The sequence below is a fragment of the Acanthopagrus latus genome, chromosome 21 (assembly GCF_904848185.1).
Source record: "Acanthopagrus latus isolate v.2019 chromosome 21, fAcaLat1.1, whole genome shotgun sequence".
Taxonomy (NCBI): Eukaryota; Metazoa; Chordata; class Actinopteri; order Spariformes; family Sparidae; genus Acanthopagrus; species Acanthopagrus latus.
The window spans coordinates 1,420,833-1,447,869 of NC_051059.1; the positions used below are offsets into that span (position 1 = coordinate 1,420,833).

Sequence of the window (27,037 nt, forward strand, 5' to 3'; positions counted from 1 at the left end):
CTGAGTCAAAGACCAGACCTCAATCCAATGGACAATTTGTGGGCTGTTCACAGCTGATCTCTGTGCAACCTGACAGAGCTTGAGCAGTTCAGTAGAACAGAATGGAGTAAAATTTCAGTGCCCACATGTGCAAGCCTGACTAAGACTAATCAACACATACTCAGTGCTGTGATTGAGGCCAAAGGTGCATCCACTAAATACTGACTTGAAGGGCTGAATACTAATGCAATTACTTGTTTACATGACATAGTTTTAATTTCTTGACAATTTTATTCTTGACTCTTATTGACTATTTTGGTCAAAAGAAGCCAAATTACATTGACCATGATTAATTTATAAATGCAATTAAAGAGGAAAACATCCAACGGGGTGAATACTTTTTTATAGGCACTGTACGTAAAGCTACAGAGCAGACAACAGTGGATGTTTCAAAAGGTTTTAGAAGCATCACTGGGTTCTGACAAAGGAAATTAATAGGAATGAAGAACAAAATTACATTTAGAACATAGAAAATAGAATTGATAATTATTTTGATTTGACTTTGATATGGGCTTTTATCTGTCATCTCCAAAATGTGAGCCAGTGGAAAATCAGGACTAGTATTTTAAGCTCAGCTATACAGGACCAATAGGAGAGAAGCAAGGCTGCAGCTTACAGAATCCCATAAATAATGTAAATATTGACTGAAAATGTGCTCACCTACATTCAACTTCATAAAATGTGGATTTGGGTGTTATACAGAGGGATTTCAGTATAAATGAGACCTTTACTGGCCACACATCATTTAAAGAATTTGAAACCCCATAGTGGAACATTTCTCCTCATTCCAATCATGTTACAGGCTCAAAGACTGCCATGATGGGTTTAAATGCTGCATATAGCAGGGAAGATTTACAGAGCATGGAGTGCAATAATATCACACAGGAAATATTTTCCCATCTGTGATCAGACATCAAACTGAAAATGATGAGAGTAAAACATTATGAGTGGCTAGATGTGGTCAGTAAAGCAGTGACTGGAGCTTATTGGATTTTCCATAAAAGAATAATCCATAAAGCAATATGCAAAAAACGCTGCAGGGTTTCCTAATGGCCCTGCTGCATCCATATTCACATCCAAAGCTTGTATGCATTAATTAATCCTCATAGTAAAGACATTTGTCACTCAGATTGCACCACACACAAACAAAGATGCTAACATGAAATATTATTCCCACAATTGAACCTAGACGGATGACTGCTATCTACTAATCCGTCAGAGAGTTTCAGGGAAACAATAAATTAGATGACCAGTCAATGCGTGATATAAAGTGTGTGTGTGTGTGTGTGTGTGTGTGTGTGTGTGTGTGTGTGTGTGTGTGTGTGTGTGCGCGCGCGCTACAAAGAAGGGGGAGGCTGTCACGTCACATTACCACGCTTTGTCCCCTTCACCCCCTCCCTATTATCCTCGGTGACGTAAGCCACACCAACTACTTAAACATCGCGCGGAGCCTCCAGCCGCAGAGGCAGCGGCTCAGTGGACTCCTCCAGAGGTGACCGGGTGTCAGACAGACGGCCACACAGAGGACAGAGTGTGTTCGTCCGTGAGTGCGTGTGTGTGTGTGTGTGTGTGTGACCTCTCCAGTGTCACACAAGTAGCAGCACGCAGATATATCGGGCGGGTAGTCTCGTGCCACTCAACAGTTTCCTACTCCGCCGGCACTCCCGAGGGCACGCGGGGACGAGGACAGCATCCACCGGCTTCAGTAGCGTTTAGAATAAGACAGAGGTAAGAAAAGAAGTGTACTGTGACCTCTGCTGCTCCTCAAACACAGCAGCCCATCAGACACTCACGGAACTTCATGGCAAAGTCGAAATTCATATTTTCTTATGTGTTAGAATGATTGATGTGAGACTGTCAAGAGAAAAACCTGTTGCCCCAATATGAAGCATGATGGAGGCTGCCGGTAGTGGAGGAAGTACACTTGATAGGAGAGTAAATAGTTACTGGAGAATATTATAAACTTAGTGGCTGAAATCTCTGCTTAAAGGTTGTCAGCTTCAAAATATATTAATTTTATTGTCAGATTTTTTTTTTAATGATCATGATTCAAAAGTGAAGTAATTGTTAGCAATCTGAGCCTGAACTTTTTGTGGCTGATGTTGCTGTTTTCTGTCCCTCTCTGTCTTCAGTCCATGGCTGCCGCTGCACACAGCAGCTGCGTGTGGATGTTGGTTCTGGGCATGTGTGTGTCGCTGGTTGTTGGAACAGACTGCAGAAAGGAGTGTGCACTGTGTGTGTACCGTCTGCTGGGACAGCAGTCTGGTTTCTCCTCCCGGGTAATTTCAAAATATTTGATTCTTGCTGTTAAGTTAAATTATTGTTTTATACAACTTTTCTCTGTGTATGAATGATCCATTCAAATCAGTAAAAGTCTGGTGTCTCACCAAAGGTAAAGTATATTGTAAATAGGCTCAGTTTTAGACTTAAAACCAGGGTGGGTTCCACAGCGGTGTGGTTTTTTCTCCTCACGAAGTCATGCAGTATAGGTAGGTTTAATTCATCAGCTACAGTGAAGCACTGGACAGCTCCTTTTTTATTCTACCATTAAGATATATCAAACAACGGACAGGTAGAATTTTAGAAGCACTTTTTGAAAAAAAAAAGTGATATATTTTCTTTAAATGTTCTTCTTTCCTCTTCTTTCAAATGCCCTCCGCAATTTTTTGTTCACCTCTGATCTTTTTTTCTGAAATTCCTCTTTCCCTGTTCTATTCTCTCTATTCTCGCCTCTCTCTGAACCTCCCATTCCTTTGCGCTTTCCCTCTTTTATTCCCCACCTCTCCTCTTTTCCCACTTAATCTTCATGTCGTCAGTTATTAGATGATAGTAATTATAATGAAACTGTCCCAGAGTTTTCTAAACAATGTAGTCTTTACAAATAAAAGGTGAGAACGTAAAATAATTTGAAGTGAAAACATTTAGAATACAAACATCTAAGTACGTTCTCTCATTTGAAGTGTCAGTAGTTAAATTAGACACATTTTCTAATGTGTTATTGTTAAATTTGTGAAAATATTAAATGGGTAGCAGGAGCTTAGTGGAGACCTTGAAGCCCATAGGGGGTCCAAAAAGATCATAACAGTACAAATTCCTTCAGTTCAAATGTGTTATTGCTAATCTTATCTTATGAGATATTTTAATATTGTCTCCACTGACTCCTGGCCAGTAAAATGCATTTGAAGTAATTGCTTTTTTGCACTACTCTTTAGGCTTTAGATGGTGATACATGATATATATATATATATATATATATATATATATATATATATATATATATATATATATATATATATATATATATATATATATATATATATATATATATATATATATTGAAATCTCCTCAAATGCTCTTCATTGGGACTGGGTGACAAAATGTCAAATTATTTCTGAGGAAATAATATCAATACTGTGACAATATTACTATACTATGCTACTTTGCTTTACTATACCATATGACTATACTTAAACACAACACGTGTACCATATCACCATATAACCATATTTCATTCAGACCATACACATATAGCCTCCTTTTCCGATAATATCATTTTGAGATATTACCCTGCTCTACTTACAACTTGTCTGCTTTGAAATGCAGCCAAAAGATTATGTGGGAACAAAATCAAAACTACTGTGGAAATAACTCTTCAACACTTGATTTTTCAATATGTATTGTCATTTTGTCTTTATCTAGCTGCTAAGCTATGGTGTTGTCATTTGCCATTTTCCACATTTTCTTGTCCAGCCAGCTGGTTTAATGTGCAATGTTTTATGAAGGCTTCTGAATACAGATTGGCTGAAAGAAAAACAGTTGGGTCAATTTTAGGATTTTTTATGAAACAGTAATTTTATTTAATTGTTAAATTGTCATCACATTTAAACGAGCAAACATGAAATATTTTTCGGGTACAGGGCTATCCAGAATGAATTGACCCACACAGGATCACTGGCATTTAAACAGGAGAATTAATGATAAAAATCATGGAGCCAGTTCATCATCAAATATATAGGGATATAAGGGAATATAAGGATATGGTTCAAATATCAAAATGGATAAAATTCCCCTTGAAACGCAGTGAAGTTGGCATAATTGGAGCAGGTGGGCTTTAGGGAACTTCAGTGAGTTTAGAGAAAAAAATATTTTAGGCTACACACATGACAATAAAAAACAACTATATGAAATTAATCTATAAAATGAACTAACATACCACGAGACGTATAAATTGATCATACAGAGAAGTCCTTAGCTGTATGTGCTTGTGCCGCGTTGGTATTGCTTCAAAAATATCATAATTAATGTTGTTCCAGGACCATCATAAACACTGATCAATCGCGCTATTGTGATGTCATAGCTTTGCCATGACAGTCAGAACTCAGTTAATGTTTCATGGGGGGAGACATCATTTCAACGTACAGAGCGGTACTAAAAAATCAAGCTGAGAGCACACAGTCGTGTCTAAGTGAGCTCCGTACAGGACTCTGACTCAGGAGGTGGAGGTTTGTATCCCACAATTGTATACTTATCACTTATTATTATTACATTAAGTTCACTTATCATTTTCTGTTTCTTTTCAATTTCTGACACTAATTAATGTTTAACGTGTGTTCTGAAACATCCGACCCCTCTGTATTTTTCCAGTCTGGTTCACAGAGTCACTAAGCTGTGACATTACCAGAGTGTAGCAGGTCAGTTCATATGACGGCCCTGGAGCAACATTAATTACGATGTTCCAGAAACAACACCAACACAGCGATATCAGATCGTGTCCTCCTTTACTCTACCGTGTGATTTGTTTTTGGTAGTGTCCCATCAGGTAAAATGATAATTAAACAATCAAGATAGACATGAATGACTATTTAACATTATAATGATAAAACTGAAATTCTAAATTGTAAATTGTACATACTCATCATGCTTTATGTAATTGCAAAGAACTATGCTATGCAGCTACTGTATTCTTACAGCTTTTGTTTTTATTTGATTTATAATTAAGTCATACTATAATATGTCTCTGTCATAACAATCACTTATGGTTTGATAATGAGTAGAGGTCTTTACAAATCCTCTGAGGGTAACAAAAACACCACAGTTTATTCTTCTTCAGGGATCAGCAGGTATGTCACACAAATGTGCATTGTTAACTCAATATCGACAAATCTGGCTTACAATGACAAGTCTCATGTAGCAGCTGCATTGGAAAAAATAGTCACAGAACAAACATTTTGATATCATTTTTTATTTATTGGACTCAATATGTAAATAGCCTTATATGGTGCGTGTGCTAAATAGGGAGGTTTCCCTACAGTAGTTCACGCTTTGCCTTTGGTAGGGATCTTTGTTCTGGGGGTTCTCCTTTACTTTATTTCTCTGTACTCCTCTCCTCTACTTTGATTCCTCTTATCCCTTTCATCACTTGTCCTCTTCAGCCATTTAAAGCCTTTTAGCCTCTCGATGACAGCAATCAGGGTGATATTTTTTCAATAATGTTGTCTTTTTTTATGAGGCCTTTCCTTTCCTGCATTCTTTTTTCCTCTTCCCTCCTCATTCCCCTTTACCTTCCATGACAATCTTCCCTTTCTCAGTTTTTCTTTCGTTGCTTCCATTCCCAAACATTTCAGCACCACTCAGTAGGAGGGAAAGGACAGTAAGACCCAGAGAAATAACTAGAAAATACTAGAAATCCAAATGGAATATTTTCTTTCATCTTGAAATCCAGATTTGGTCCATTCTGTGTCTTTTTGCTCTTTACACAATAATTTCTTGTCGCATACTTCCTGTAATGCCCACCAGAGAGTGCTGCTGTCTTCCCGTCTCCTGGCCCCTCAGGCGCTAATTTGTCCTCAATTCAATTTTGTTTTTCATTAAATCTGTCTTCATAAGCCAGCAGCACTGAAAGCTCAGCAAGAATCCCCCCCACAAACAATCAAACAGTAATGTCTGATGGCTCGATTAAGTGAAATCCAATGACACATGTGGGGTTGGAAGCAGGTGATCCCGACAGTACGCAGCCCCCAGGGCTCAGCAGATGCCTTTAGTCTGATTATACTCCTGCCATCACTGTTATATGGACTCACATATTTAAAGGATGACTGGGATAAGTGGGCTTTTATAGCAGAGGTTTCCATTAGATGAGTAGGATACTATGTCAATATGTGAGGAACAGGCTGCTACAAAGGGTTTTTAGGGAGAAATTGTGTTTTTCTTAGTTGTTTAGGGGGCACATGGGAAACAGCGTGAATGAAATGGGCTGTTGTATTCTCCCAACCCATCTGTTGAATCTCCCCTCTTGACTGCTTCTCTCTTTACTCTCGTCTCCGTTTGTATTTCTTGATATCAACACAATGTTTGAGTTCCACAACGTAGATAGCAGAGCTTTCGTTGTGTTTCTTTCTGTCTATATCTGAAATTTGATAAGAATTAATCCAAGCTTATTGTCAGGATTTAATACATTCAAGTGCGATAAGAGACAATAGCCTCAAACGGCTGTCCTATCACCATAAAGTCAGTTAAGAATTGCATTTTTTTTCTTCATTTTTAAATTTTTTTTTCTGTGATCCAGGTGAGACGGTGGGAGAGTGGAACAAGCACAAGATTTACATAAACTCATTTTATGTTGCCTTAAATGCATTCAGTTCTTGTGATTTCGGTTAATTAGCAGCTGAAAAAACATGAGAGGAAAATCGTAGCTGTAGCTCCTTTAAGTGCAATTTAAAATTGGATGTGCTAATACATTGCACTTGAGGGAGCGACAGTGTCTGGACCTTTTTTTGATGTTTAATTTTTTTTTTCGGCCCCCATCTTTTCTTTGGTATTTGGAGTAGTGCAACCACAAAGCATTCATTATTTAACAGCTTGAATAATAACTGTGTTAAGTAGTGTTTCATAATGAACTAGTAAAACATTTTGAAATTCTGCTTTAAAGAAGGACTTAAAATGAATCCACAATCTCATCAGATGATGCTTTATATCACTATTATAGGTTATACTTATATTAGCAATAGAGTTCACATTAATTAAATGAGTTATACTATGATGATTGATCAATTTGCAGAAAAGTTGAGGTGATTGGAAAAAAAAAATTAAAATATCATGCAGAATTTCCAGGCATCTGTTAAAATTTGAAATTGGCAGGTGAATAAATAGATAGCAGGTGAGTGCTGGACTGTCGTAGTCGCTGAGGCTGCACAAGGACCAACATGTGCAAGCCTGTGTTCACTGAACAAAGAAGAGGCAGTGCCTCCTATGGCCACAAAACTAGACTATGATGTTCAGTGCATGGCCAAATTGATGTTATTGGAGCTGTTTTTGTGAGATGAACCTGATCTACTGACTAAGTCAGTGATAAACACAGTTTATTTCCTATAAATTCTTCACAATAAAAACTCCTCGCTATTATTATTTAGTTATTTAAAAGTATTTATTCTGAAGCAGCAACATCAGTAAAAATGTTGATCTGTCAACAGTAACAACTGCATTTGAACAGTAAAATTAAGCAGATTCATGACTTGATCGCTCACTTTGGCCCCTCATTTAGAAGGTCCATGGTAATGGAAACACAAATCCTTGTAGCATGATTTGACTCAGTATGGCCAAAAGTACTGATAGCAAAGCTCAGCGGGTGTCTGCGAGAATATCACAGCATCATTTTCCATTTAACAGCTCATCGTTGCTAACACAACCCATATCTCCACGAGGTTAACCACTCATGCACAGAGTTGTGGTGAGCAACGGCAGTTCTGCCTTCTCTCAAATTGATATACATTCTGCAGCCCATCTCCTTGGTGAATGGTCTGCATACGTTTCATTGGACTGCAGTGGTGTACATGATGTGCATTTGAAGAGATGCGACTGCTAGACTTGGGGGGAAAAAAACAAGATGAACCACAGCATATTTTCAGACTTCAGCTCCATACTCAACACATATAGGACTGATCATCTTCTCATTTTATTTTAAGAAAGACAACAAATGTGTTATTTCTAAAATGTTTAGTTCCTTTAATATCTGCTCATATCTGCCTCTACATCTTTAAGGGACCCTTACAAAGTGTTTAAACAGCGGATTCTGTTAAGTTTGAGGGGTCATTTGATGAAGAAAAATTCTTTCCCTGATTAACCCATAGTGTTTCAGACATGTCAAAACCATGTCATGTTTTATTAAGCAGACATTACATTGATACAATTCATAATCGAAAGTAATACTAATTACTCTGACTTTTACAGACATGCTCACTTGAGTGTGAGGGTGGTTTGGACAGCCAGAAGCTGCGCCTGTGCCAGGACTTACTGTTGGAGGAGGAGAACCACAATCCTCTGACTGCTGACTCCCATCAACAGCAAGAACAGGAAGCAGTAGGTGGAATCATGACCGAAAATAATGACGCAACATCTCCAGAACACCAGCTGGCCAAGAAGTATGGAGGCTTTATGAAGCGCTACGGTGGTTTCATGTCTCGCCGCTCCTCCTCTCCAGAGGGAGCACTTGAGGATCCTGGGAACCAGGACGAGGAAGAAAATGCTCGTCTGGAGATCCTAAAGATTCTCAATGCAGTGGCCGAGCATGGCGGTGAGGGGGATGGTCAGGGAAGTGAGGCAGTTAAGAGGTATGGAGGCTTCATGCGTCGGGCTGAAGAAGGGGTGGTGCAGGGTGACCTGTTGGAAGCAGTGTTAGGGCGTGGGCTCAAGAAGCGCTATGGCGGCTTCATGAGGCGCGTGGGCCGGCCTGAGTGGTTGGTGGACAGCAGCAAGAGTGGAGGGGTTTTGAAACGGGCTTGGGAGAATGGCAGTGAGCTACAGAAGAGGTACGGGGGGTTCATGGACTAGGACCCTTCACTCCACCCATTCCTCCAACCACCTCTCTTCAACCAATCACCTTGTAGTCTGGACTTGACCGGCCCAACTGCTCTGCTAATCACATTGCATCATCTGGCTTTGTATAACATGCTACTGCCTACTCCATTGGTTCAATTAATCCTGTTCTGATAAACAAAAGATAAACATATATTGTTCAGATGTACACAAATCATTTATGGTCTGCTTTTGTTTTTCATGTTGATATTATTTATTAAAAGAATCTGTTGATCGAGGTGTGTTAGTAAGTGTATGATGTTTTAAAAATGATCATGTCTGGTTTTTGTGTGTGCTCGAGGGCCTTTAGAAGTGGAAGACACAATCAAGTCAAGGGCCCTTCAACCATTGAAAAACACAAGTATATCAACACAGCATAAAACATGGTGATTCTCCTTGCTTTCATGCTTTCCATAAAAATGATACTCAAACAGAAACAGTCACAGTTTCTAGTACTTTGCAAGACCTGATACTAAATGATAGATGTTGTTGTATTTGTATCTTTACTAAGGAACACAATTATCTTTACTGCTTAATTTTGGATAGATGTCCAAATCTAGTGTGTTTAATAAGGTGCTTGATAACTCCATGCTACACAAATTACAGAACATATTCTGATGAAGGTTCGCAGTCAACCAGGTCAAGGTAAATCTACCATGGTGAAACATCATCAAGAAACTGAAACAAGTCCAGTCACCTACAATATTGCACTTCATGCACATTTATTTATATACATTGTATATACAAATATACATGAACACACAGTGCATCTTTTGTCAGGGTGTATGTTAGCAGCAGAAACAAGATGGTGATGAGCACCAACACTGGCTGCAGCTGCTTGGAGTTGGGGTCCGCCACTCCACATCCAGCTAGTCCTGTGCTCCATTGGCTCAGAATATGATCCACCCAGCAGGTGCAACAGCTCAGTCCAAGAGGTTGTGGTGGAGACAGGTCTCTGTGGTCTCAGATTTCACGTTATTATGCCAGCCTGAGTCCCATCATGCTCATTTCCTTTTCCTGTGGCCAGACATTAGCCAGGAGCAGCCTTAAATGAAGATTTGCCTGACTCTTATTCTGACTGTCTCCCTCCCCGGGGTGGTCCAAACGGCGAGGATGGATTTTCGGAAGATGCCGTTGGCTGTGATGGTCTCAAAGTCCACCGCTCTCAACCCAAAACACAAGCTTTCTTCTCCAAAGATGGTGTCAGAATTTCTGCCATAGGCAGTACGTGTGTCAGGAATAAAGCCAAAAAAAAAAAAAAAAATGATGGTCAAATAAACTAAATATACTATGGAGGAGCATGCTGCATCTTTTTTTTTCATTGGTGAAATTATGTGACAGACAAGGTGACAGGAGGGACAAATACATCACACCACGTGGACTACAAGTACAGACAGTGGACATACAGTACAGATAACAACAGAAAACAATGTAAAGTTATAATGATATGTATATAAGTAGTATAGGTGTGTATTTGTGTGTGCGTGCATGCTTGTGTGTAAGTGGCTGAGAGGCAGATAGTATGGTATTATATATACATATAATATGACATAGATAGATGTTACAATAAAATAAATAAGTGAATAAAGTAAAAAATATAAATATGAAATGATATGGAGGAGGGAAAAAGTGAAGAAATAAATAAACAAATAATGATAATCCACAACACAATATGGAATATATTAATTTAGTATAGTCTAATATAATTTAACCTAATATAATGTAACTAGATAATGTGGAGGTGGTGCCCCTTTTAACGAGTGCTAAATAATATTTCATATATGTGGTGAGAACTTGGACTGACAACATGGACTTGTGACACAGCTGAGCTGTCTTTCTTGATTATATATTGAACTGTGACACAGCTGTATCGAAACAGTGCACTTTACAAGAGTGACTCAAGCTTCAAACGTTGGGTACAGTCTGCCCATCACCAAAAACCACTGAGGACATTTGGGGGGTAAACCACACAGTTACATTCAAATCATTGTACCTAAGTCATGAGGCCCATCCTATATTGAACCTTAAATGACCCGTCCATTTTTTGAGCCATTTATTTATCTCTGAAGTAGGAGGATACATAAAATCGTTATGGTGAGAAACAACAATGGATGTCCATTCATGTAGAAAGGGTGAGGAGAGTTAAAGAGAAGTGGGAAGTGCCAGGTCAATACAACCATTTATTTCTGAGTTTCAGGCAATTTTTCATTTTCTTGGCAAGGGATTGATCTGATAATATGCGTATGTACTGTGTATACACACTATATTGCCAAAAGTATTCACTCACCTGCCTTGAATCACATATGAACTTAAGTGACATCCCATTCTTAATCCATAGGGTTTAATATGACATTGGTCCACCCTTTGCAGCAATAACAGCTTCAACTCACCGGGAAAGGATTTCCACAAGGTTTAGGAGTGTGTTTATGGGAGCTTTTGATCATTCTTCCAGAAGCACATTTGTGAGGTCACACAGTGATGTTGGACAGGAAGGCCTGGCTCTCAGTCTCTGCTCTAATTCATCCCAAAGGTGTTCTGTTAGGTTGAGGTAAGAAGTCTATGCAGGCCAGTCAAGTTCATCCACACCAAACTCTCTCCTCCATGTCTTTGTGGACCTTGCTTTGTGCACTGGTGCATGGTCATGTTGGATGACCAAACTTGACACTTGACACAATGCTGTCAGTACAGTTCTCCTGGCAACTGCCAAACCCAGACTCATCCATCAGATTGCCAGATGGAGAAGTGCCATATATAATATATATTGTATACATAAATATCTTCACCAGTACGTGGAACCTCAAAAAGAAATGTTAAGCAGATAGTGTAAAGCAGGATTAAGCAGTCCCAAAGTGACCACACCATCGGAGGATCACAGCATCAAGCTTAGTTCCTCCTCCCGGCAGTCCAGAGCTCCTGTGATAGTGGTCTAAACCATTCATGTAGCCATGGGTGTGCCTGGAAGTGTCTGTGCCACCTAAATCTGAAGCCACCACCCCCAATTAGATAGAAATAGAAAATAATTCTAGCTTCAAACAGTGTTTTGGGACCTTTTTTCCTCTGAGAACAGCTGGTTTATTCACTGATGGGCAAACGTTTGTGTTATTACCTCATTAATATTGTAAATATTAAAATTCTGAGTTTACATTTCCTACACACAACTATACAGTGCCCCTTTAAAGAAAAAACACTATTTCTTATAAAGTTCACTCCACTGACTTGTATTAGTTCATGGGGCTGAGCTGCCACATCCAATATGGGGGAGACATCGACGTACGGTCCAGCAGTAATACCTTCAGTTTATTACCGGGAAGAATGACTAAAAGTACCGTTAGTTTCTAGAGTCTGACTGTGAGACTGCAGTCTGACCCACAGTCACTACCAGCAGCTCTTCAGAACTGGAGGCTGAAGAAGAAGAGGCCGCTGACGTCACTCTCCTGCGCCGCATGGGATTCATTTTCAAATTGAATTTTGGAACATTTTTTGCGGGGGACGGTCATGAAAACGAAAAAGCAGTTTCCTCCTAGTTATTCTTTTTAGTCGTGTGACAAAATTAGCAGTCTTGAAGAAGAAAATGAAAATGCAATTTGGATTTTGACTTTATGAGTCAAAAAATGTTGCTATGACCTTGAAATGAAAAGGCATTTCTGTTAATCCATTTTAATTTTCAAATTTGACATTTCAGATTGAATTCTGATAACTATTTGCTGGGGCATCTTTTGAAAATTAAATCTTAAATGTAATTTTCTTTATCATTTTAATTAAGTTACAAAATGAGTAGTCTTGAAGAAGAAAATGAAAATGCAATTTGGATGATTTATTCCTAATTTTATTTATGAGTCAAAAAATGCAGCTATATTTTGAAAATGAAAAAGCATTTTTGTTAATCCAGTTTCATTTGAGTTATGGAACAGATTTGCATCCATACATTGCAACAGAAGTTGTAGAATTATGTTGGACACAACATAAAAGTTACTTTATTGTGTTTTTACCTCCTTATTATTTTCTGGTATATGTGGTTTTGTCAAGATTGGACATCTCACAATTAAACTTAAAGGTTGCATACAACTTCTGTTTCTCTCTTGGTGTCATTTAAAATCTTTGAGTTGAAACGAAACCTGAAATTTGTGTTATGTGTATACATCAAATAACTTAAATCCTTAATGTTAAAATGGTTTATATAGTTGAGCTCAGTGGACAGCAGAGACATTGCGTATTGTGTATACATTTTATTAGTTGTTTGAAATTACAAAATGGTACAAAAATACCTACTCATGTTGTTGACATTTATCTGATAATCACTTTCTCATTCAAAAACTGAACATTCTGTGTTCAATCCACATAAGAGAAACACACCATTACAACGAGAGCTGCACAGTGGACACCGTGTTTTTAAAATGAAAAATAAATTAAAGCAACCTTAAATTCAAAGGTTGAGAACAACTTCAATCTCTGTGTGTCACACAAAACCTAGAACTCGTCTTATATGTTTATTTGGTGAAATGTCAGTGCTTTTGCACTCATTTTAGGGGCACCACCTTTGAAGAGGAGAATTGAAATTGTATCATTTGACTTCTCGATTCAATTGATCTCCGTTGTTCACTTCAAAACAATACACAGAACCACAACTGGGTCAAAATGTATGACTAAATAAAATCGGGATCCTACAGCATTTCTTTCGCTAATTGTAATAAGATATGTCCTCATCTGACTCCAAGATTCCACTGCATGCATGTGCATTGCCATACAGTTTTGCTCTGTCATCCGTTGTCCAGCAAAACACCCACCAGCTGCTCGAGCTATGTCCTTGTCTCCCACGGATAGTGGCAGCGGTGTGGCCACACAGCATTTCTCTGTGAAGGGATTAATAAACTTCTTCTTCTTCTTCAACAACTTCTTCTTCTTCTTCTTCTTCTTCTTCTTCAACAACTTCTTCTTCTTCTTCTTCTTCTTCTTCTTCTTCTTCTTCTTCTTCAACAACTTCTTCTTCTTCTTCTTCTTCTTCTTCTTCTTCTTCAACAACTTCTTCTTCTTCTTCTTCTTCTTCTTCTTCTTCTTCTTCTTCAACAACTTCTTCTTCTTCTTCTTCTTCTTCAACAACTTCTTCTTCTTCTTCTTCTTCTTTGAGGGAGGGTGTGTGAAGGAGCTGAAGGAAATTAAGTGTTTTTTCGCTTTTTCTATCTATTTTTTCGCGTTTTTTTTTACGGTGTGGTGTGTTTATGAGTATAGTTGTGTTAGTTTAGTTGGGGTTTTTGTTGTTGTTTGTCTCGGTTAGTTGGTTTTTGTGGGTCTTTTGTTTGTCAGCCACGCTCTGAGGAGCTGGTATGACGTCCAGCAGCGTCTTCTCCGCGCTGACACGGAAGCATGGCATCAAAACTGGAGCCGGCTCCCCGTGCAGTGTGGAGGAGGTTGCTTTGGCAGTGGGAGAGATCATCGGACACGGCTCTGTGAAGTCCGCCGCCCGCATGAACAGTGCGGTGGTCTTGTTCCTTGAGAAGGTGGAACAGGTGAACAGGCTGGTGGAGACGGGCATCACGGTGAATGGGATGTTTGAGCCGGTGACACCGCTTACACTGCCGGCAACAAAAATCACTTTATCCAATGTGCCACCTTTCATTAGTGATGACTTCCTGATTAAAGAGCTGTCCAGGCATGGAAAGGTGGTGTCACCGATAAGAAAGGTGTTGTCAGGCTGTAAGTCGCCTCTGCTGAGACACGTTGTGTCTCACCGCAGACAACTCTTTATGATTTTGAACAACAAAGACGAAGAGTTTGACTACCGGTTCAGAGTCCGTGTGGATGATTTTGATTATATTCTTTTTGCAACTTCATCCACTGTTAAGTGTTTTGGATGTGGCCAAGAGGGACATTTAATCAGAGCATGTCCTGGCCGCGGCGCTCCGGCCGCCGCGGGTGCGGCGGCGGGAGCGGCGGCGGCGGCTGCGCCGCCCGCTCCTGTGTGGGGGCGGGCGGCGGTGGCGGCGGCCGCCGCTGCTGCTGCTGCCGCTGCCGACGGCCGACCTGTTCCGGCGGTGCGGCGTGCGGCCGCAGTGGCCGGTGGCGGGGCTGGTGCCGCGGGGGGGAAACAAGTGGCAGAGATGCAGAGCCAGGCTGAAGAGAGCACTGAGGTGAATGGCGAGACGGGGGAGGTGGCAGGTGACACGAGTGAGACAACAGGTAAGGACGAGGTGTCAGGTGTTTTTTCAGATAAAGTGGGAGATGAGCTGGGCAAGGATGTAGGGGAAACGAGCATGGGGAAAGAGGCAGGTGAGGGTTCTGGTGAAGTAGGTGAGGGAAACCAAATAGCAGGAGAAACAGAGGAGGGAGGTGAACCAGGTGAGGAAGAGGCAGGCGAAGCTGAAGGTGAGCAAAGTGAAGCAGGTAAAGTAACAGGTGAGCTGTGTAAAAGGGTTGAGGTCGTTGGTGAGCTGTGTGAAGCAGGTGAGGGGACAGGTGAGCTGTGTGAAGCAGGTGAGGTGACAGGTGAGCTGTGTGAAGCAGGTGAGGTGACAGGTGAGCTGTGTGAAGCAGGTGAGGGGACAGGTGAGCTGTGTGAAGCAGGTGAGGTGACAGGTGAGCTGTGTGAAGCAGGTGAGGGGACAGGTGAGCTGTGTGAAGCAGGTGAGGTGACAGGTGAGCTGTGTGAAGCAGGTGAGGGGACAGGTGAGCTGTGTGAAGCAGGTGAGGGGACAGGTGAGCTGTGTGAGGGGAACACAGTAGCTGAGGAGATGGAGGCCTGTGGGGCTGTGTTGGTGTCTGTTCCTCCTCCGAAGCAGCGCAGCAAGAGGAGGAACATGTTGACTGTGGAGGTGGGTGGAAAAGCTGGACGTCTGGCAGGTAAACCGAGTGCTGCAGAGAGCAGAGCAGCTCTGTATGACAGCAGTGACAGTGAAGGGTGTGTGTCTGACAGCAGCGACCTGTCTCACACTCAGCAGACTGCTGCTCAGGTGTATCCTGCAAACATCGTGAAGTCTTTTCTACAACAGACCAAAGGGCTGAGGAACATAGCCTTAGAACAGCGCTTCCCTGACCTGCAGGGTTTTTATGACTCAATTAGACATGTTGTGAAGCACAGAGCTGAGTCAGACCTGACAGACCCGGAAGTGTACAGGCTGAAAAAACTGATCAATAAAGTCAGAAAACAACTTGCTTATTAATGAAGATGAATGAACCGATTTTACTTTTATTTATTTCACTGATTGTTTTTAGTCTTGTTTTTAACATCTCCATCATTATGGATGTTTTTAAAATAGGCAGTTTGAATGTAAATGGTGCTAGAGAGACGAGAAAGAGGGCAGTAGTGTTTGAAATGGCTAAACTAAAACATATTGATGTCCTGTTTTTACAAGAAACGCACAGTGATGTTGGAAACGAGGCAGACTGGAGCAGAGAATGGGAAGGAGAAGTGATCTTAAGCCATAACACCACCCTCAGTGGGGGAGTGGGCTTCCTGTTCTCTGGAGGTTTTACTCCAACCTCTCTGGAGGTCAGGCATGTTGTGGAGGGGAGGTGCCTTTTAGTCAAAACTCGTTTTGAACATTTTAACGTGGTTTTTATCAACATCTATGCTCCGAACAACGGTACAGAGAGGAAACATTTCTTTGAGAAAGTGAATGATGTTTTAAGCAGCTGTGACTCGGAGGACTATTTATTCATGGGTGGGGATTTTAACTGTACTGAAGACGAGATTTTAGATCGCAACCATGCAGAGCCTCATCCAGTATCCCAGCATGCCTTGAGGCAACTGGTCTCCTCCTGTGACCTGGTGGACGTGTGGAGAAGGATGCACACAGGCTGCAGACAGTACACATGGTCCCACGTAAGAGAAAACAGAATCTCTTTGGCCAGACTTGATCGTTTTTATGTTTTTAAACATAGAATCGGTGTTGTTAAAATGTGTAAGATTTTACCAGTTGGTTTTACGGACCATTCTATGGTTTTATGTAACGTTTTTATCAGAAACATTTTACCTAAAAGCGCCTATTGGCATTTTAACTCGGTTTTAACTGTTGACAAATCTTTCAGAGAGGCTTTTAGCTATTTTTGGAATGATTTTAGACAGAAAAAAACTGAGTTTGTCAGTCTGAGGCAGTGGTGGGACCATGGAAAAGTACAAATTAAACTTCTATGTCAACAGCACACGCTCAATGTCACACGTGACATCACCAGATCTATCAAAGATCTGGAGACTGATATTGTGGATCTCGAGTGTGTGAGTGAGTCCACAGGAAATCGAGGATATGTTGAAATCCTCAAGAATAAAAAGGTTACTTTAGCCAACCTGCTGGACACTAAAGTACAGGGTGCACTGGTCAGGTCCCGGATTCAGAACATCACAGAGATGGATGCTCCATCAAGTTTCTTCTTTGGACTTGAGAAGAGACGAGGACAGAAGAGACAGATCCACTCTCTGCTCTCTGAGACAGGACATGAGCTGACGGAGCCGGGCCTGATCAGGAAAAGAGCTGTCGAGTTTTATGCCTCATTATTTAAGAGCGAATACAAGAGCAACAAAGAACTGATGGAGGAGTTCTGTGGTGGACTTCCTCAAATATCCAGAGAGGCTAATTCAGAGCTCGACAGCCCACTGACAACGCAAGAGCTGTATGCTGCGCTGCAGAGCATGCAGGGGAGGAAGGCTCCAGGCATCGACGGCCTCACAGTCGAGTTCTACAAGGCCTTTTGGAACATCTTGGCCCAGGACATCCTGGATGTCTTTAATGAGAGCCTGGTGTCTGGGTCACTGCCTCTGTCCTGTCGGAGAGCCGTCATCACCCTCTTGCCAAAAAAAGGAAATCTGCAAGACATCAAAAACTGGCGTCCTGTTTCTCTCCTCTGCACAGACTACAAAATTCTGTCCAAAGTCTTGGCCAAGAGACTGAGAGGAACCATGGAGCAGATTCTTCACCGGGACCAGACGTACTGTGTGCCCGGCAGGTTTATGGTAGATAACATCTACCTCATTCGAGATGTTCTGGAGGTCTCCAGTTCATTAGGCATAAACACTGGACTGATCTCATTAGATCAAGAAAAGGCTTTTGACCGCGTTGAACACGACTTCCTTTGGGAGGTCATGGAGAGGTTTGGGTTCAGCGCTGGTCTCATAGCCAAGATCAAGGTGCTGTACAGTGACATTGAGAGTGTGCTGAAGTTTAATGGCAGCTTGTGTGCTCCTTTTAGAGTGCGTAGAGGTGTCCGGCAGGGCTGTGCCCTGTCGGGGATGCTCTATGCGCTCTCCCTAGAACCCCTCCTGCAAAAGATAAGATCATCTGTTCGAGGTCTGGTTTTACCTGGTTTTAACAGTAGCGTTGTTTTATCTGCTTACGCTGACGATGTCGTTGTTTTTATCAAAGATCAACAAGATGTGTGTATTTTAAACTCTGTAATTGAGAAGTTTTCTGTTGTGTCGGCTGCGAGGGTGAACTGGAGGAAGAGCGAGGCCCTTGCTGTTGGTGAGTGGCGTGAGGGCCTCCCGGTTCTCCCTCAAAGCCTGTCATGGAAAAGAGAAGGCTTGAAATATTTGGGTATTCACATCGGGAACAGCGACATAGAAAAGAAAAACTGGGAAAACATCACAGAGAAAATAGACAATAAACTAGCTAAGTGGAAGTGGCTCCACGCACAAATGTCTTTTAGAGGGAGGGTCCTAGTTTTAAACAACCTGGTGGCCTCTCTCTTATGGCACCGGTTAGCCTGTCTGGACCCTCCATCAGGCCTTATTGCTCAAATTCAAACAAAGATGGTCAATTTCTTCTGGAGTAAAAAGCACTGGGTTCCACAGTCGGTGTTGTTTTTATCCAGAGATGAGGGGGGCCAGGGCCTGGTCCACCTGGCTAGTAGAACAGCCACCTTCAGGATCCAGTTTATTCAGAGGTATCTGACTGGACCTGAGGATCTGGTGTGGAGAGACGTGGCTGGCTGCATACTCAGGCGTGTCAATAACCTGGGGCTGGATGCTACTCTGTTTTTAACTGATTTTAAATTTCTAAAGTTAGGTGGGTTACCTCCTTTTTATCAGGGTGTTTTTAAATCCTGGGCACTGTTTAAAAGTAAAAGAAGTGAAAAATGTGACTCTCTGTACTGGTTGTTAAAGGAGCCTCTAATCTGTGGTGCCAGGCTGGATGTGTGCTGCAACACCGTGCCTGGGCTGATGGGGGCGCTGTGCAGCTCAAACTTCGTCTGCCTGAGTCAGCTGGTAGAAGCAGCAGGACCGGCGCTCACGGACAGCCGGACTCTGAGCTCGGTGCTGGGGGTGCGTTCTGTCCGCCTGATGCAAAGGAGCCTGGAGCTGTGGAAGTCGAGGCTGACCGAGAGGGAGAAAGTCCTCCTCCACAAGCACAGCAGGGGAGAAGCTGAGCCCGACCCGGCAGACCCTTACCCGGAGATCCACCTGTGCCCTGGGTTCACGGAGCTCAGTGGCCCCCTATTGAAGAACGACAATGAGAAAAAACTAAGCCTGCACAAAATAGAAAAAAAGACTCTGTACACAAGTTGTGTAAAAACTATTCATAGAAAGTGGCTGTGTGACAGAGCAGAGTGTGTGTGGACTGAGAGGCTGGGCGGGATGAGGCCTCAGTGGAGAACACTGTACAAACCCCCTCTAAAAAAGAGAACCGGAGATCTCCAGTGGAGGATTTTACATGGTGCCATTGCAACCAATGCCTTTTTATCTGTTCTTAATCGCAGTGTTTTAAATGAGTGCCCATTCTGCGGACTGACTGAGAACATTTTTCATGTTTTTACTGAGTGCAGGAGATTGGCAGAGATTTTTAATGTTTTAACCCGTGTTTTTAACCTATTTGGTGTCCTGTTTACCACCCCCGTTTTTATCTGTGGAGTTGGTTTTAAAAAAACAGAAAAAGCAAAGCGTCAGCTCCTAAATTTTTTAATTGGCGAAGCGAAATTGTCAATCTACCTGACGCGTAGGGACAGACTGCAGGGTGGGCCGACTCTTGACCCTGTGATCTTGTGGAAGCACAACGTGAAGGCCAGACTGAGGCTGGAGTTTTGCTTCCACAGGATCACAGGGAACATAAATGTGTTTGAGCAGCAGTGGGCTCACGAGGAGCTGTTGTGCCGGGTGATCGGTGGAGAAATAATTTTTGCCGCATTCCTCAATTGACGTGCTGATTGTACAACTGTTTGCTGTTTTTTAAATTAACTGTAAATAAAGTGCTGTTAAAAATCAAATCAAAAAATCTTCAACAACTTCTTCTTCTTCAACAACTTCTTCTTCTTCTTCTTCTTCTTCAACAACTTCTTCTTCTTCTTCTTCTTCTTCAACAACTTCTTCTTCTTCTTCTTCTTCTTCAACAACTTCTTCTTCTTCTTCTTCTTCTTCAACAACTTCTTCTTCTTCTTCTTCTTCAACAACTTCTTCTTCTTCTTCTTCAACAACTTCTTCTTCTTCTTCTTCAACAACTTCTTCTTCTTCTTCTTCTTTGGAGGGAGAGTGCGTGAAGGAGCTGAAGGAAATTAAGTGTTTTTTCGCTTTTTCTATCTATTTTTTCGCGTTTTTTTTTTTTACGGTGTGGTGTGTTTATGAGTATAGTTGTGTTAGTTTAGTTGGGGTTTTTTTCGTTGTTGTTGTTTGTCTCGGTTAGTTGGTGTTTGTGGGTCTTTTGTTTGTCAGCCACGCTCTGAGGAGCTGGTATGACGTCCAGCAGCGTCTTCTCCGCGCTGACACGGAAGCATGGCATCAAAACTGGAGCCGGCTCCCCGTGCAGTGTGGAGGAGGTTGCTTTGGCAGTGGGAGAGATCATCGGACACGGCTCTGTGAAGTCCGCCGCCCGCATGAACAGTGCGGTGGTCTTGTTCCTTGAGAAGGTGGAACAGGTGAACAGGCTGGTGGAGACGGGCATCACGGTGAATGGGATGTTTGAGCCGGTGACACCGCTTACACTGCCGGCAACAAAAATCACTTTATCCAATGTGCCACCTTTCATTAGTGATGACTTCCTGATTAAAGAGCTGTCCAGGCATGGAAAGGTGGTGTCACCGATAAGAAAGGTGTTGTCAGGCTGTAAGTCGCCTCTGCTGAGACACGTTGTGTCTCACCGCAGACAACTCTTTATGATTTTGAACAACAAAGACGAAGAGTTTGACTACCGGTTCAGAGTCCGTGTGGATGATTTTGATTATATTCTTTTTGCAACTTCATCCACTGTTAAGTGTTTTGGATGTGGCCAAGAGGGACATTTAATCAGAGCATGTCCTGGCCGCGGCGCTCCGGCCGCCGCGGGTGCGGCGGCGGGGGCGGCGGCGGCGGCGGCTGTGCCGCCCGCTCCTGTGTGGGGGCGGGTGGCGGTGGCGGCGGCCGCCGCTGCTGCTGCTGCCGCTGCCGACAGCCGACCCGTTCCGGCGGTGCGGCGTGCGGCCGCAGTGGCCGGTGGCGGGGCTGGTGCCGCGGGGGGGAAACAAGTGGCAGAGATGCAGAGCCAGGCTGAAGAGAGCACTGAGGTGAATGGCGAGACGGGGGAGGTGGCAGGTGACACGAGTGAGACAACAGGTAAGGACGAGGTGTCAGGTGTTTTTTCAGATAAAGTAGGAGATGAGCTGGGCAAGGATGTAGGGGAAACGAGCATGGGGAAAGAGGCAGGTGAGGGTTCTGGTGAAGTAGGTGAGGGAAACCAAATAGCAGGAGAAACAGAGGAGGGAGGTGAACCAGGTGAGGAAGAGGCAGGCGAAGCTGAAGGTGAGCAAAGTGAAGCAGGTAAAGTAACAGGTGAGCTGTGTAAAAGGGTTGAGGTCGTTGGTGAGCTGTGTGAAGCAGGTGAGGGGACAGGTGAGCTGTATGAAGCAGGTGAGGGGACAGGTGAGCTGTGTGAAGCAGGTGAGGTGACAGGTGAGCTGTGTGAAGCAGGTGAGGTGACAGGTGAGCTGTGTGAAGCAGGTGAGGTGACAGGTGAGCTGTGTGAAGCAGGTGAGGTGACAGGTGAGCTGTGTGAAGCAGGTGAGGGGACAGGTGAGCTGTGTGAAGCAGGTGAGGGGACAGGTGAGCTGTGTGAGGGGAACACAGTAGCTGAGGAGATGGAGGCCTGTGGGGCTGCGTTGGTGTCTGTTCCTCCTCCTAAGCAGCGCAGCAAGAGGAGGAACATGTTGACTGTGGAGGTGGGTGGAAAAGCTGGACGTCTGGCAGGTAAACCGAGTGCTGCAGAGAGCAGAGCAGCGCTGTATGACAGCAGTGACAGTGAAGGGTGTGTGTCTGACAGCAGCGACCTGTCTCACACTCAGCAGACTGCTGCTCAGGTGTATCCTGCAAACATCGTGAAGTCTTTTCTACAACAGACCAAAGGGCTGAGGAACATAGCCTTAGAACAGCGCTTCCCTGACCTGCAGGGTTTTTATGACTCAATTAGACATGTTGTGAAGCACAGAGCTGAGTCAGACCTGACAGACCCGGAAGTGTACAGGCTGAAAAAACTGATCAATAAAGTCAGAAAACAACTTGCTTATTAATGAAGATGAATGAACAGACTTTACTTTTATCTATTTCACTGATTGTTTTCAGTCTTGTTTTTAACATCTCCATCATTATGGATGTTTTCAAAATAGGCAGTTTGAATGTAAATGGTGCTAGAGAGACGAGAAAGAGGGCAGTAGTGTTTGAAATGGCTAAACTAAAACATATTGATGTCCTGTTTTTACAAGAAACGCACAGTGATGTTGGAAACGAGGCAGACTGGAGCAGAGAATGGGAAGGAGAAGTGATCTTAAGCCATAACACCACCCTCAGTGGGGGAGTGGGCTTCCTGTTCTCTGGAGGTTTTACTCCAACCTCTCTGGAGGTCAGGCATGTTGTGGAGGGGAGGTGCCTTTTAGTCAAAACTCGTTTTGAACATTTTAACGTGGTTTTTATCAACATCTATGCTCCGAACAACGGTACAGAGAGGAAACATTTCTTTGAGAAAGTGAATGATGTTTTAAGCAGCTGTGACTCGGAGGACTATTTATTCATGGGTGGGGATTTTAACTGTACTGAAGACGAGATTTTAGATCGCAACCATGCAGAGCCTCATCCAGTATCCCAGCATGCCTTGAGGCAACTGGTCTCCTCCTGTGACCTGGTGGACGTGTGGAGAAGGATGCACACAGGCTGCAGACAGTACACATGGTCCCACGTAAGAGAAAACAGAATCTCTTTGGCCAGACTTGATCGTTTTTATGTTTTTAAACATAGAATCGGTGTTGTTAAAATGTGTAAGATTTTACCAGTTGGTTTTACGGACCATTCTATGGTTTTATGTAACGTTTTTATCAGAAACATTTTACCTAAAAGCGCCTATTGGCATTTTAACTCGGTTTTAACTGTTGACAAATCTTTCAGAGAGGCTTTTAGCTATTTTTGGAATGATTTTAGACAGAAAAAAACTGAGTTTGTCAGTCTGAGGCAGTGGTGGGACCATGGAAAAGTACAAATTAAACTTCTATGTCAACAGCACACGCTCAATGTCACACGTGACATCACCAGATCTATCAAAGATCTGGAGACTGATATTGTGGATCTCGAGTGTGTGAGTGAGTCCACAGGAAATCGAGGATATGTTGAAATCCTCAAGAATAAAAAGGTTACTTTAGCCAACCTGCTGGACACTAAAGTACAGGGTGCACTGGTCAGGTCCCGGATTCAGAACATCACAGAGATGGATGCTCCATCAAGTTTCTTCTTTGGACTTGAGAAGAGACGAGGACAGAAGAGACAGATCCACTCTCTGCTCTCTGAGACAGGACATGAGCTGACGGAGCCGGGCCTGATCAGGAAAAGAGCTGTCGAGTTTTATGCCTCATTATTTAAGAGCGAAAACAAGAGCAACAAAGAACTGATGGAGGAGTTCTGTGGTGGACTTCCTCAAATATCCAGAGAGGCTAATTCAGAGCTCGACAGCCCACTGACAACGCAAGAGCTGTATGCTGCACTGCAGAGCATGCAGGGGAGGAAGGCTCCAGGCATCGACGGCCTCACAGTCGAGTTCTACAAGGCTTTTTGGAACATCTTGGCCCAGGACATCCTGGATGTCTTTAATGAGAGCCTGGTGTCTGGGTCACTGCCTCTGTCCTGTCGGAGAGCCGTCATCACCCTCTTGCCAAAAAAAGGAAATCTGCAAGACATCAAAAACTGGCGTCCTGTTTCTCTCCTCTGCACAGACTACAAAATTCTGTCCAAAGTCTTGGCCAAGAGACTGAGAGGAACCATGGAGCAGATTCTTCACCGGGACCAGACGTACTGTGTGCCCGGCAGGTTTATGGTAGATAACATCTACCTCATTCGAGATGTTCTGGAGGTCTCCAGTTCATTAGGCATAAACACTGGACTGATCTCATTAGATCAAGAAAAGGCTTTTGACCGCGTTGAACACGACTTCCTTTGGGAGGTCATGGAGAGGTTTGGGTTCAGCGCTGGTCTCATAGCCAAGATCAAGGTGCTGTACAGTGACATTGAGAGTGTGCTGAAGTTTAATGGCAGCTTGTGTGCTCCTTTTAGAGTGCGTAGAGGTGTCCGGCAGGGCTGTGCCCTGTCGGGGATGCTCTATGCGCTCTCCCTGGAACCCCTCCTGCAAAAGATAAGATCATCTGTTCGAGGTCTGGTTTTACCTGGTTTTAACAGTAGCGTTGTTTTATCTGCTTACGCTGACGATGTCGTTGTTTTTATCAAAGATCAACAAGATGTGTGTATTTTAAACTCTGTAATTGAGAAGTTTTCTGTTGTGTCGGCTGCGAGGGTGAACTGGAGGAAGAGCGAGGCCCTTGCTGTTGGTGAGTGGCGTGAGGGCCTCCCGGTTCTCCCTCAAAGCCTGTCATGGAAAAGAGAAGGCTTGAAATATTTGGGTATTCACATCGGGAACAGCGACATAAAAGAAAAACTGGGAAAACATCACAGAGAAAATAGACAATAAACTAGCTAAGTGGAAGTGGCTCCACGCACAAATGTCTTTTAGAGGGAGGGTCCTAGTTTTAAACAACCTGGTGGCCTCTCTCTTATGGCACCGGTTAGCCTGTCTGGACCCTCCATCAGGCCTTATTGCTCAAATTCAAACAAAGATGGTCAATTTCTTCTGGAGTAAAAAGCACTGGGTTCCACAGTCGGTGTTGTTTTTATCCAGAGATGAGGGGGGCCAGGGCCTGGTCCACCTGGCTAGTAGAACAGCCACCTTCAGGATCCAGTTTATTCAGAGGTATCTGACTGGACCTGAGGATCTGGTGTGGAGAGACGTGGCTGGCTGCATACTCAGGCGTGTCAATAACCTGGGGCTGGATGCTACTCTGTTTTTAACTGATTTTAAATTTCTAAAGTTAGGTGGGTTACCTCCTTTTTATCAGGGTGTTTTTAAATCCTGGGCACTGTTTAAAAGTAAAAGAAGTGAAAAATGTGACTCTCTGTACTGGTTGTTGAAGGAGCCTCTAATCTGTGGTGCCAGGCTGGATGTGTGCTGCAACACCGTGCCTGGGCTGATGGGGGCGCTGTGCAGCTCAAACTTCGTCTGCCTGAGTCAGCTGGTAGAAGCAGCAGGACCGGCGCTCACGGACAGCCGGACTCTGAGCTCGGTGCTGGGGGTGCGTTCTGTCCGCCTGATGCAAAGGAGCCTGGAGCTGTGGAAGTCGAGGCTGACCGAGAGGGAGAAAGTCCTCCTCCACAAGCACAGCAGGGGAGAAGCTGAGCCCGACCCGGCAGACCCTTACCCGGAGATCCACCTGTGCCCTGGGTTCACGGAGCTCAGTGGCCCCCTATTGAAGAACGACAATGAGAAAAAACTAAGCCTGCACAAAATAGAAAAAAAGACTCTGTACACAAGTTGTGTAAAAACTATTCATAGAAAGTGGCTGTGTGACCGAGCAGAGTGTGTGTGGACTGAGAGGCTGGGCGGGATGAGGCCTCAGTGGAGAACACTGTACAAACCCCCTCTAAAAAAGAGAACCGGAGATCTCCAGTGGAGGATTTTACATGGTGCCATTGCAACCAATGCCTTTTTATCTGTTCTTAATCGCAGTGTTTTAAATGAGTGCCCATTCTGCGGACTGACCGAGAACATTTTTCATGTTTTTACTGAGTGCAGGAGATTGGCAGAGATTTTTAATGTTTTAACCCGTGTTTTTAACCTATTTGGTGTCCTGTTTGCCACCCCCGTTTTTATCTGTGGAGTTGGTTTTAAAAAAACAGAAAAAGCAAAGCGTCAGCTCCTAAATTTTTTAATTGGCGAAGCGAAATTGTCAATCTACCTGACGCGTAGGGACAGACTGCAGGGTGGGCCGACTCTTGACCCTGTGATCTTGTGGAAGCACAACGTGAAGGCCAGACTGAGGCTGGAGTTTTGCTTCCACAGGATCACAGGGAACATAAATGTGTTTGAGCAGCAGTGGGCTCATGAGGAGCTGTTGTGCCGGGTGATCGGTGGAGAAATAATTTTTGCCGCATTCCTCAATTGACGTGCTGATTGTACAACTGTTTGCTGTTTTTTAAATTAACTGTAAATAAAGTGCTGTTAAAAATCAAAAAAATCTTCTTCAACAACTTCTTCTTCTTCTTCTTCTTCTTCTTCTTCTTCTTCTTCTTCTTCTTCTTCTTCTTCTTCTTCTTCTTCATGATCTACGCCCTCCTAGACCTAATGCAAGATTTCCATGTGAATTTTTGGACCTTTTATCCTTTGTTTAAAACTGTGATGAAGTTATTACTGTGGTGATGTCCATGTTGATGATCTAACTATAGGCTTTGCAACTGACTTTTTAAAACTCAGAGTGATTTAACTCATTTCATGTCTTTGGAAAATAGTTTTTTTTTTTAATCTCAGATCACCTTTGTGTCAAGTTTGACACTGTGCTCCATACAGTGAGCAAACACCTTGTCAGTACTGTATGCTCCCATATCTTAAACCAGCACAGTGCTTCCAGATTTTCCACAGATTTTGCCCATAGCCTATTACATCTCACTTCATCCGAGTGATCTCAAACCAATGATTTACTCGTTTTAATAATCTTTGTCAAACTACCTTGGATGCCATGGCTCCTATTAAATTCAGATCAAAGTCCCCTCTCCTTAGACTAATGGCAGACTGCAGATTCTTAAAAGATTATGCAGTAGAACAGAAGGGAAGTGGAGAAAGACCAGAAAGACTAGAACTGTTCACTTTTTTCATGTGAAGTACCTTCTGTAGGACA

At 43.1% G+C, this 27,037-nt stretch overlaps 1 protein-coding gene across 1 annotated transcript; it reads left to right on the forward strand.

The window, feature by feature from the left end:
- Positions 1 to 1,474: 1,474 nt before the first annotated feature.
- On the forward strand, positions 1,475 to 9,130 carry LOC119011917 (proenkephalin-A-like). Its single transcript, XM_037085386.1, has 3 exons — positions 1,475 to 1,767; positions 2,172 to 2,318; positions 8,267 to 9,130. The coding sequence occupies exons 2-3, from the start codon at positions 2,175 to 2,177 to the stop codon at positions 8,864 to 8,866; spliced, it is 744 nt and encodes a 247-aa protein (XP_036941281.1). The 5' UTR covers positions 1,475 to 1,767; positions 2,172 to 2,174; the 3' UTR covers positions 8,867 to 9,130.
- The last annotated feature ends 17,907 nt before the right edge of the window (positions 9,131 to 27,037 follow it).

Excerpts from the sequence above, each read along its gene's own strand:
- LOC119011917 (XM_037085386.1), top strand. The coding sequence starts at position 2,175 with ATGGCTGCCGCTGCACACAGCAGCTGCGTGTGGATGTTGGTTCTGGGC. Across the intron at positions 2,319-8,266 it reads AGTCTGGTTTCTCCTCCCGG|ACATGCTCACTTGAGTGTGA; the intron begins GTAATTTCAAAA and ends TGACTTTTACAG.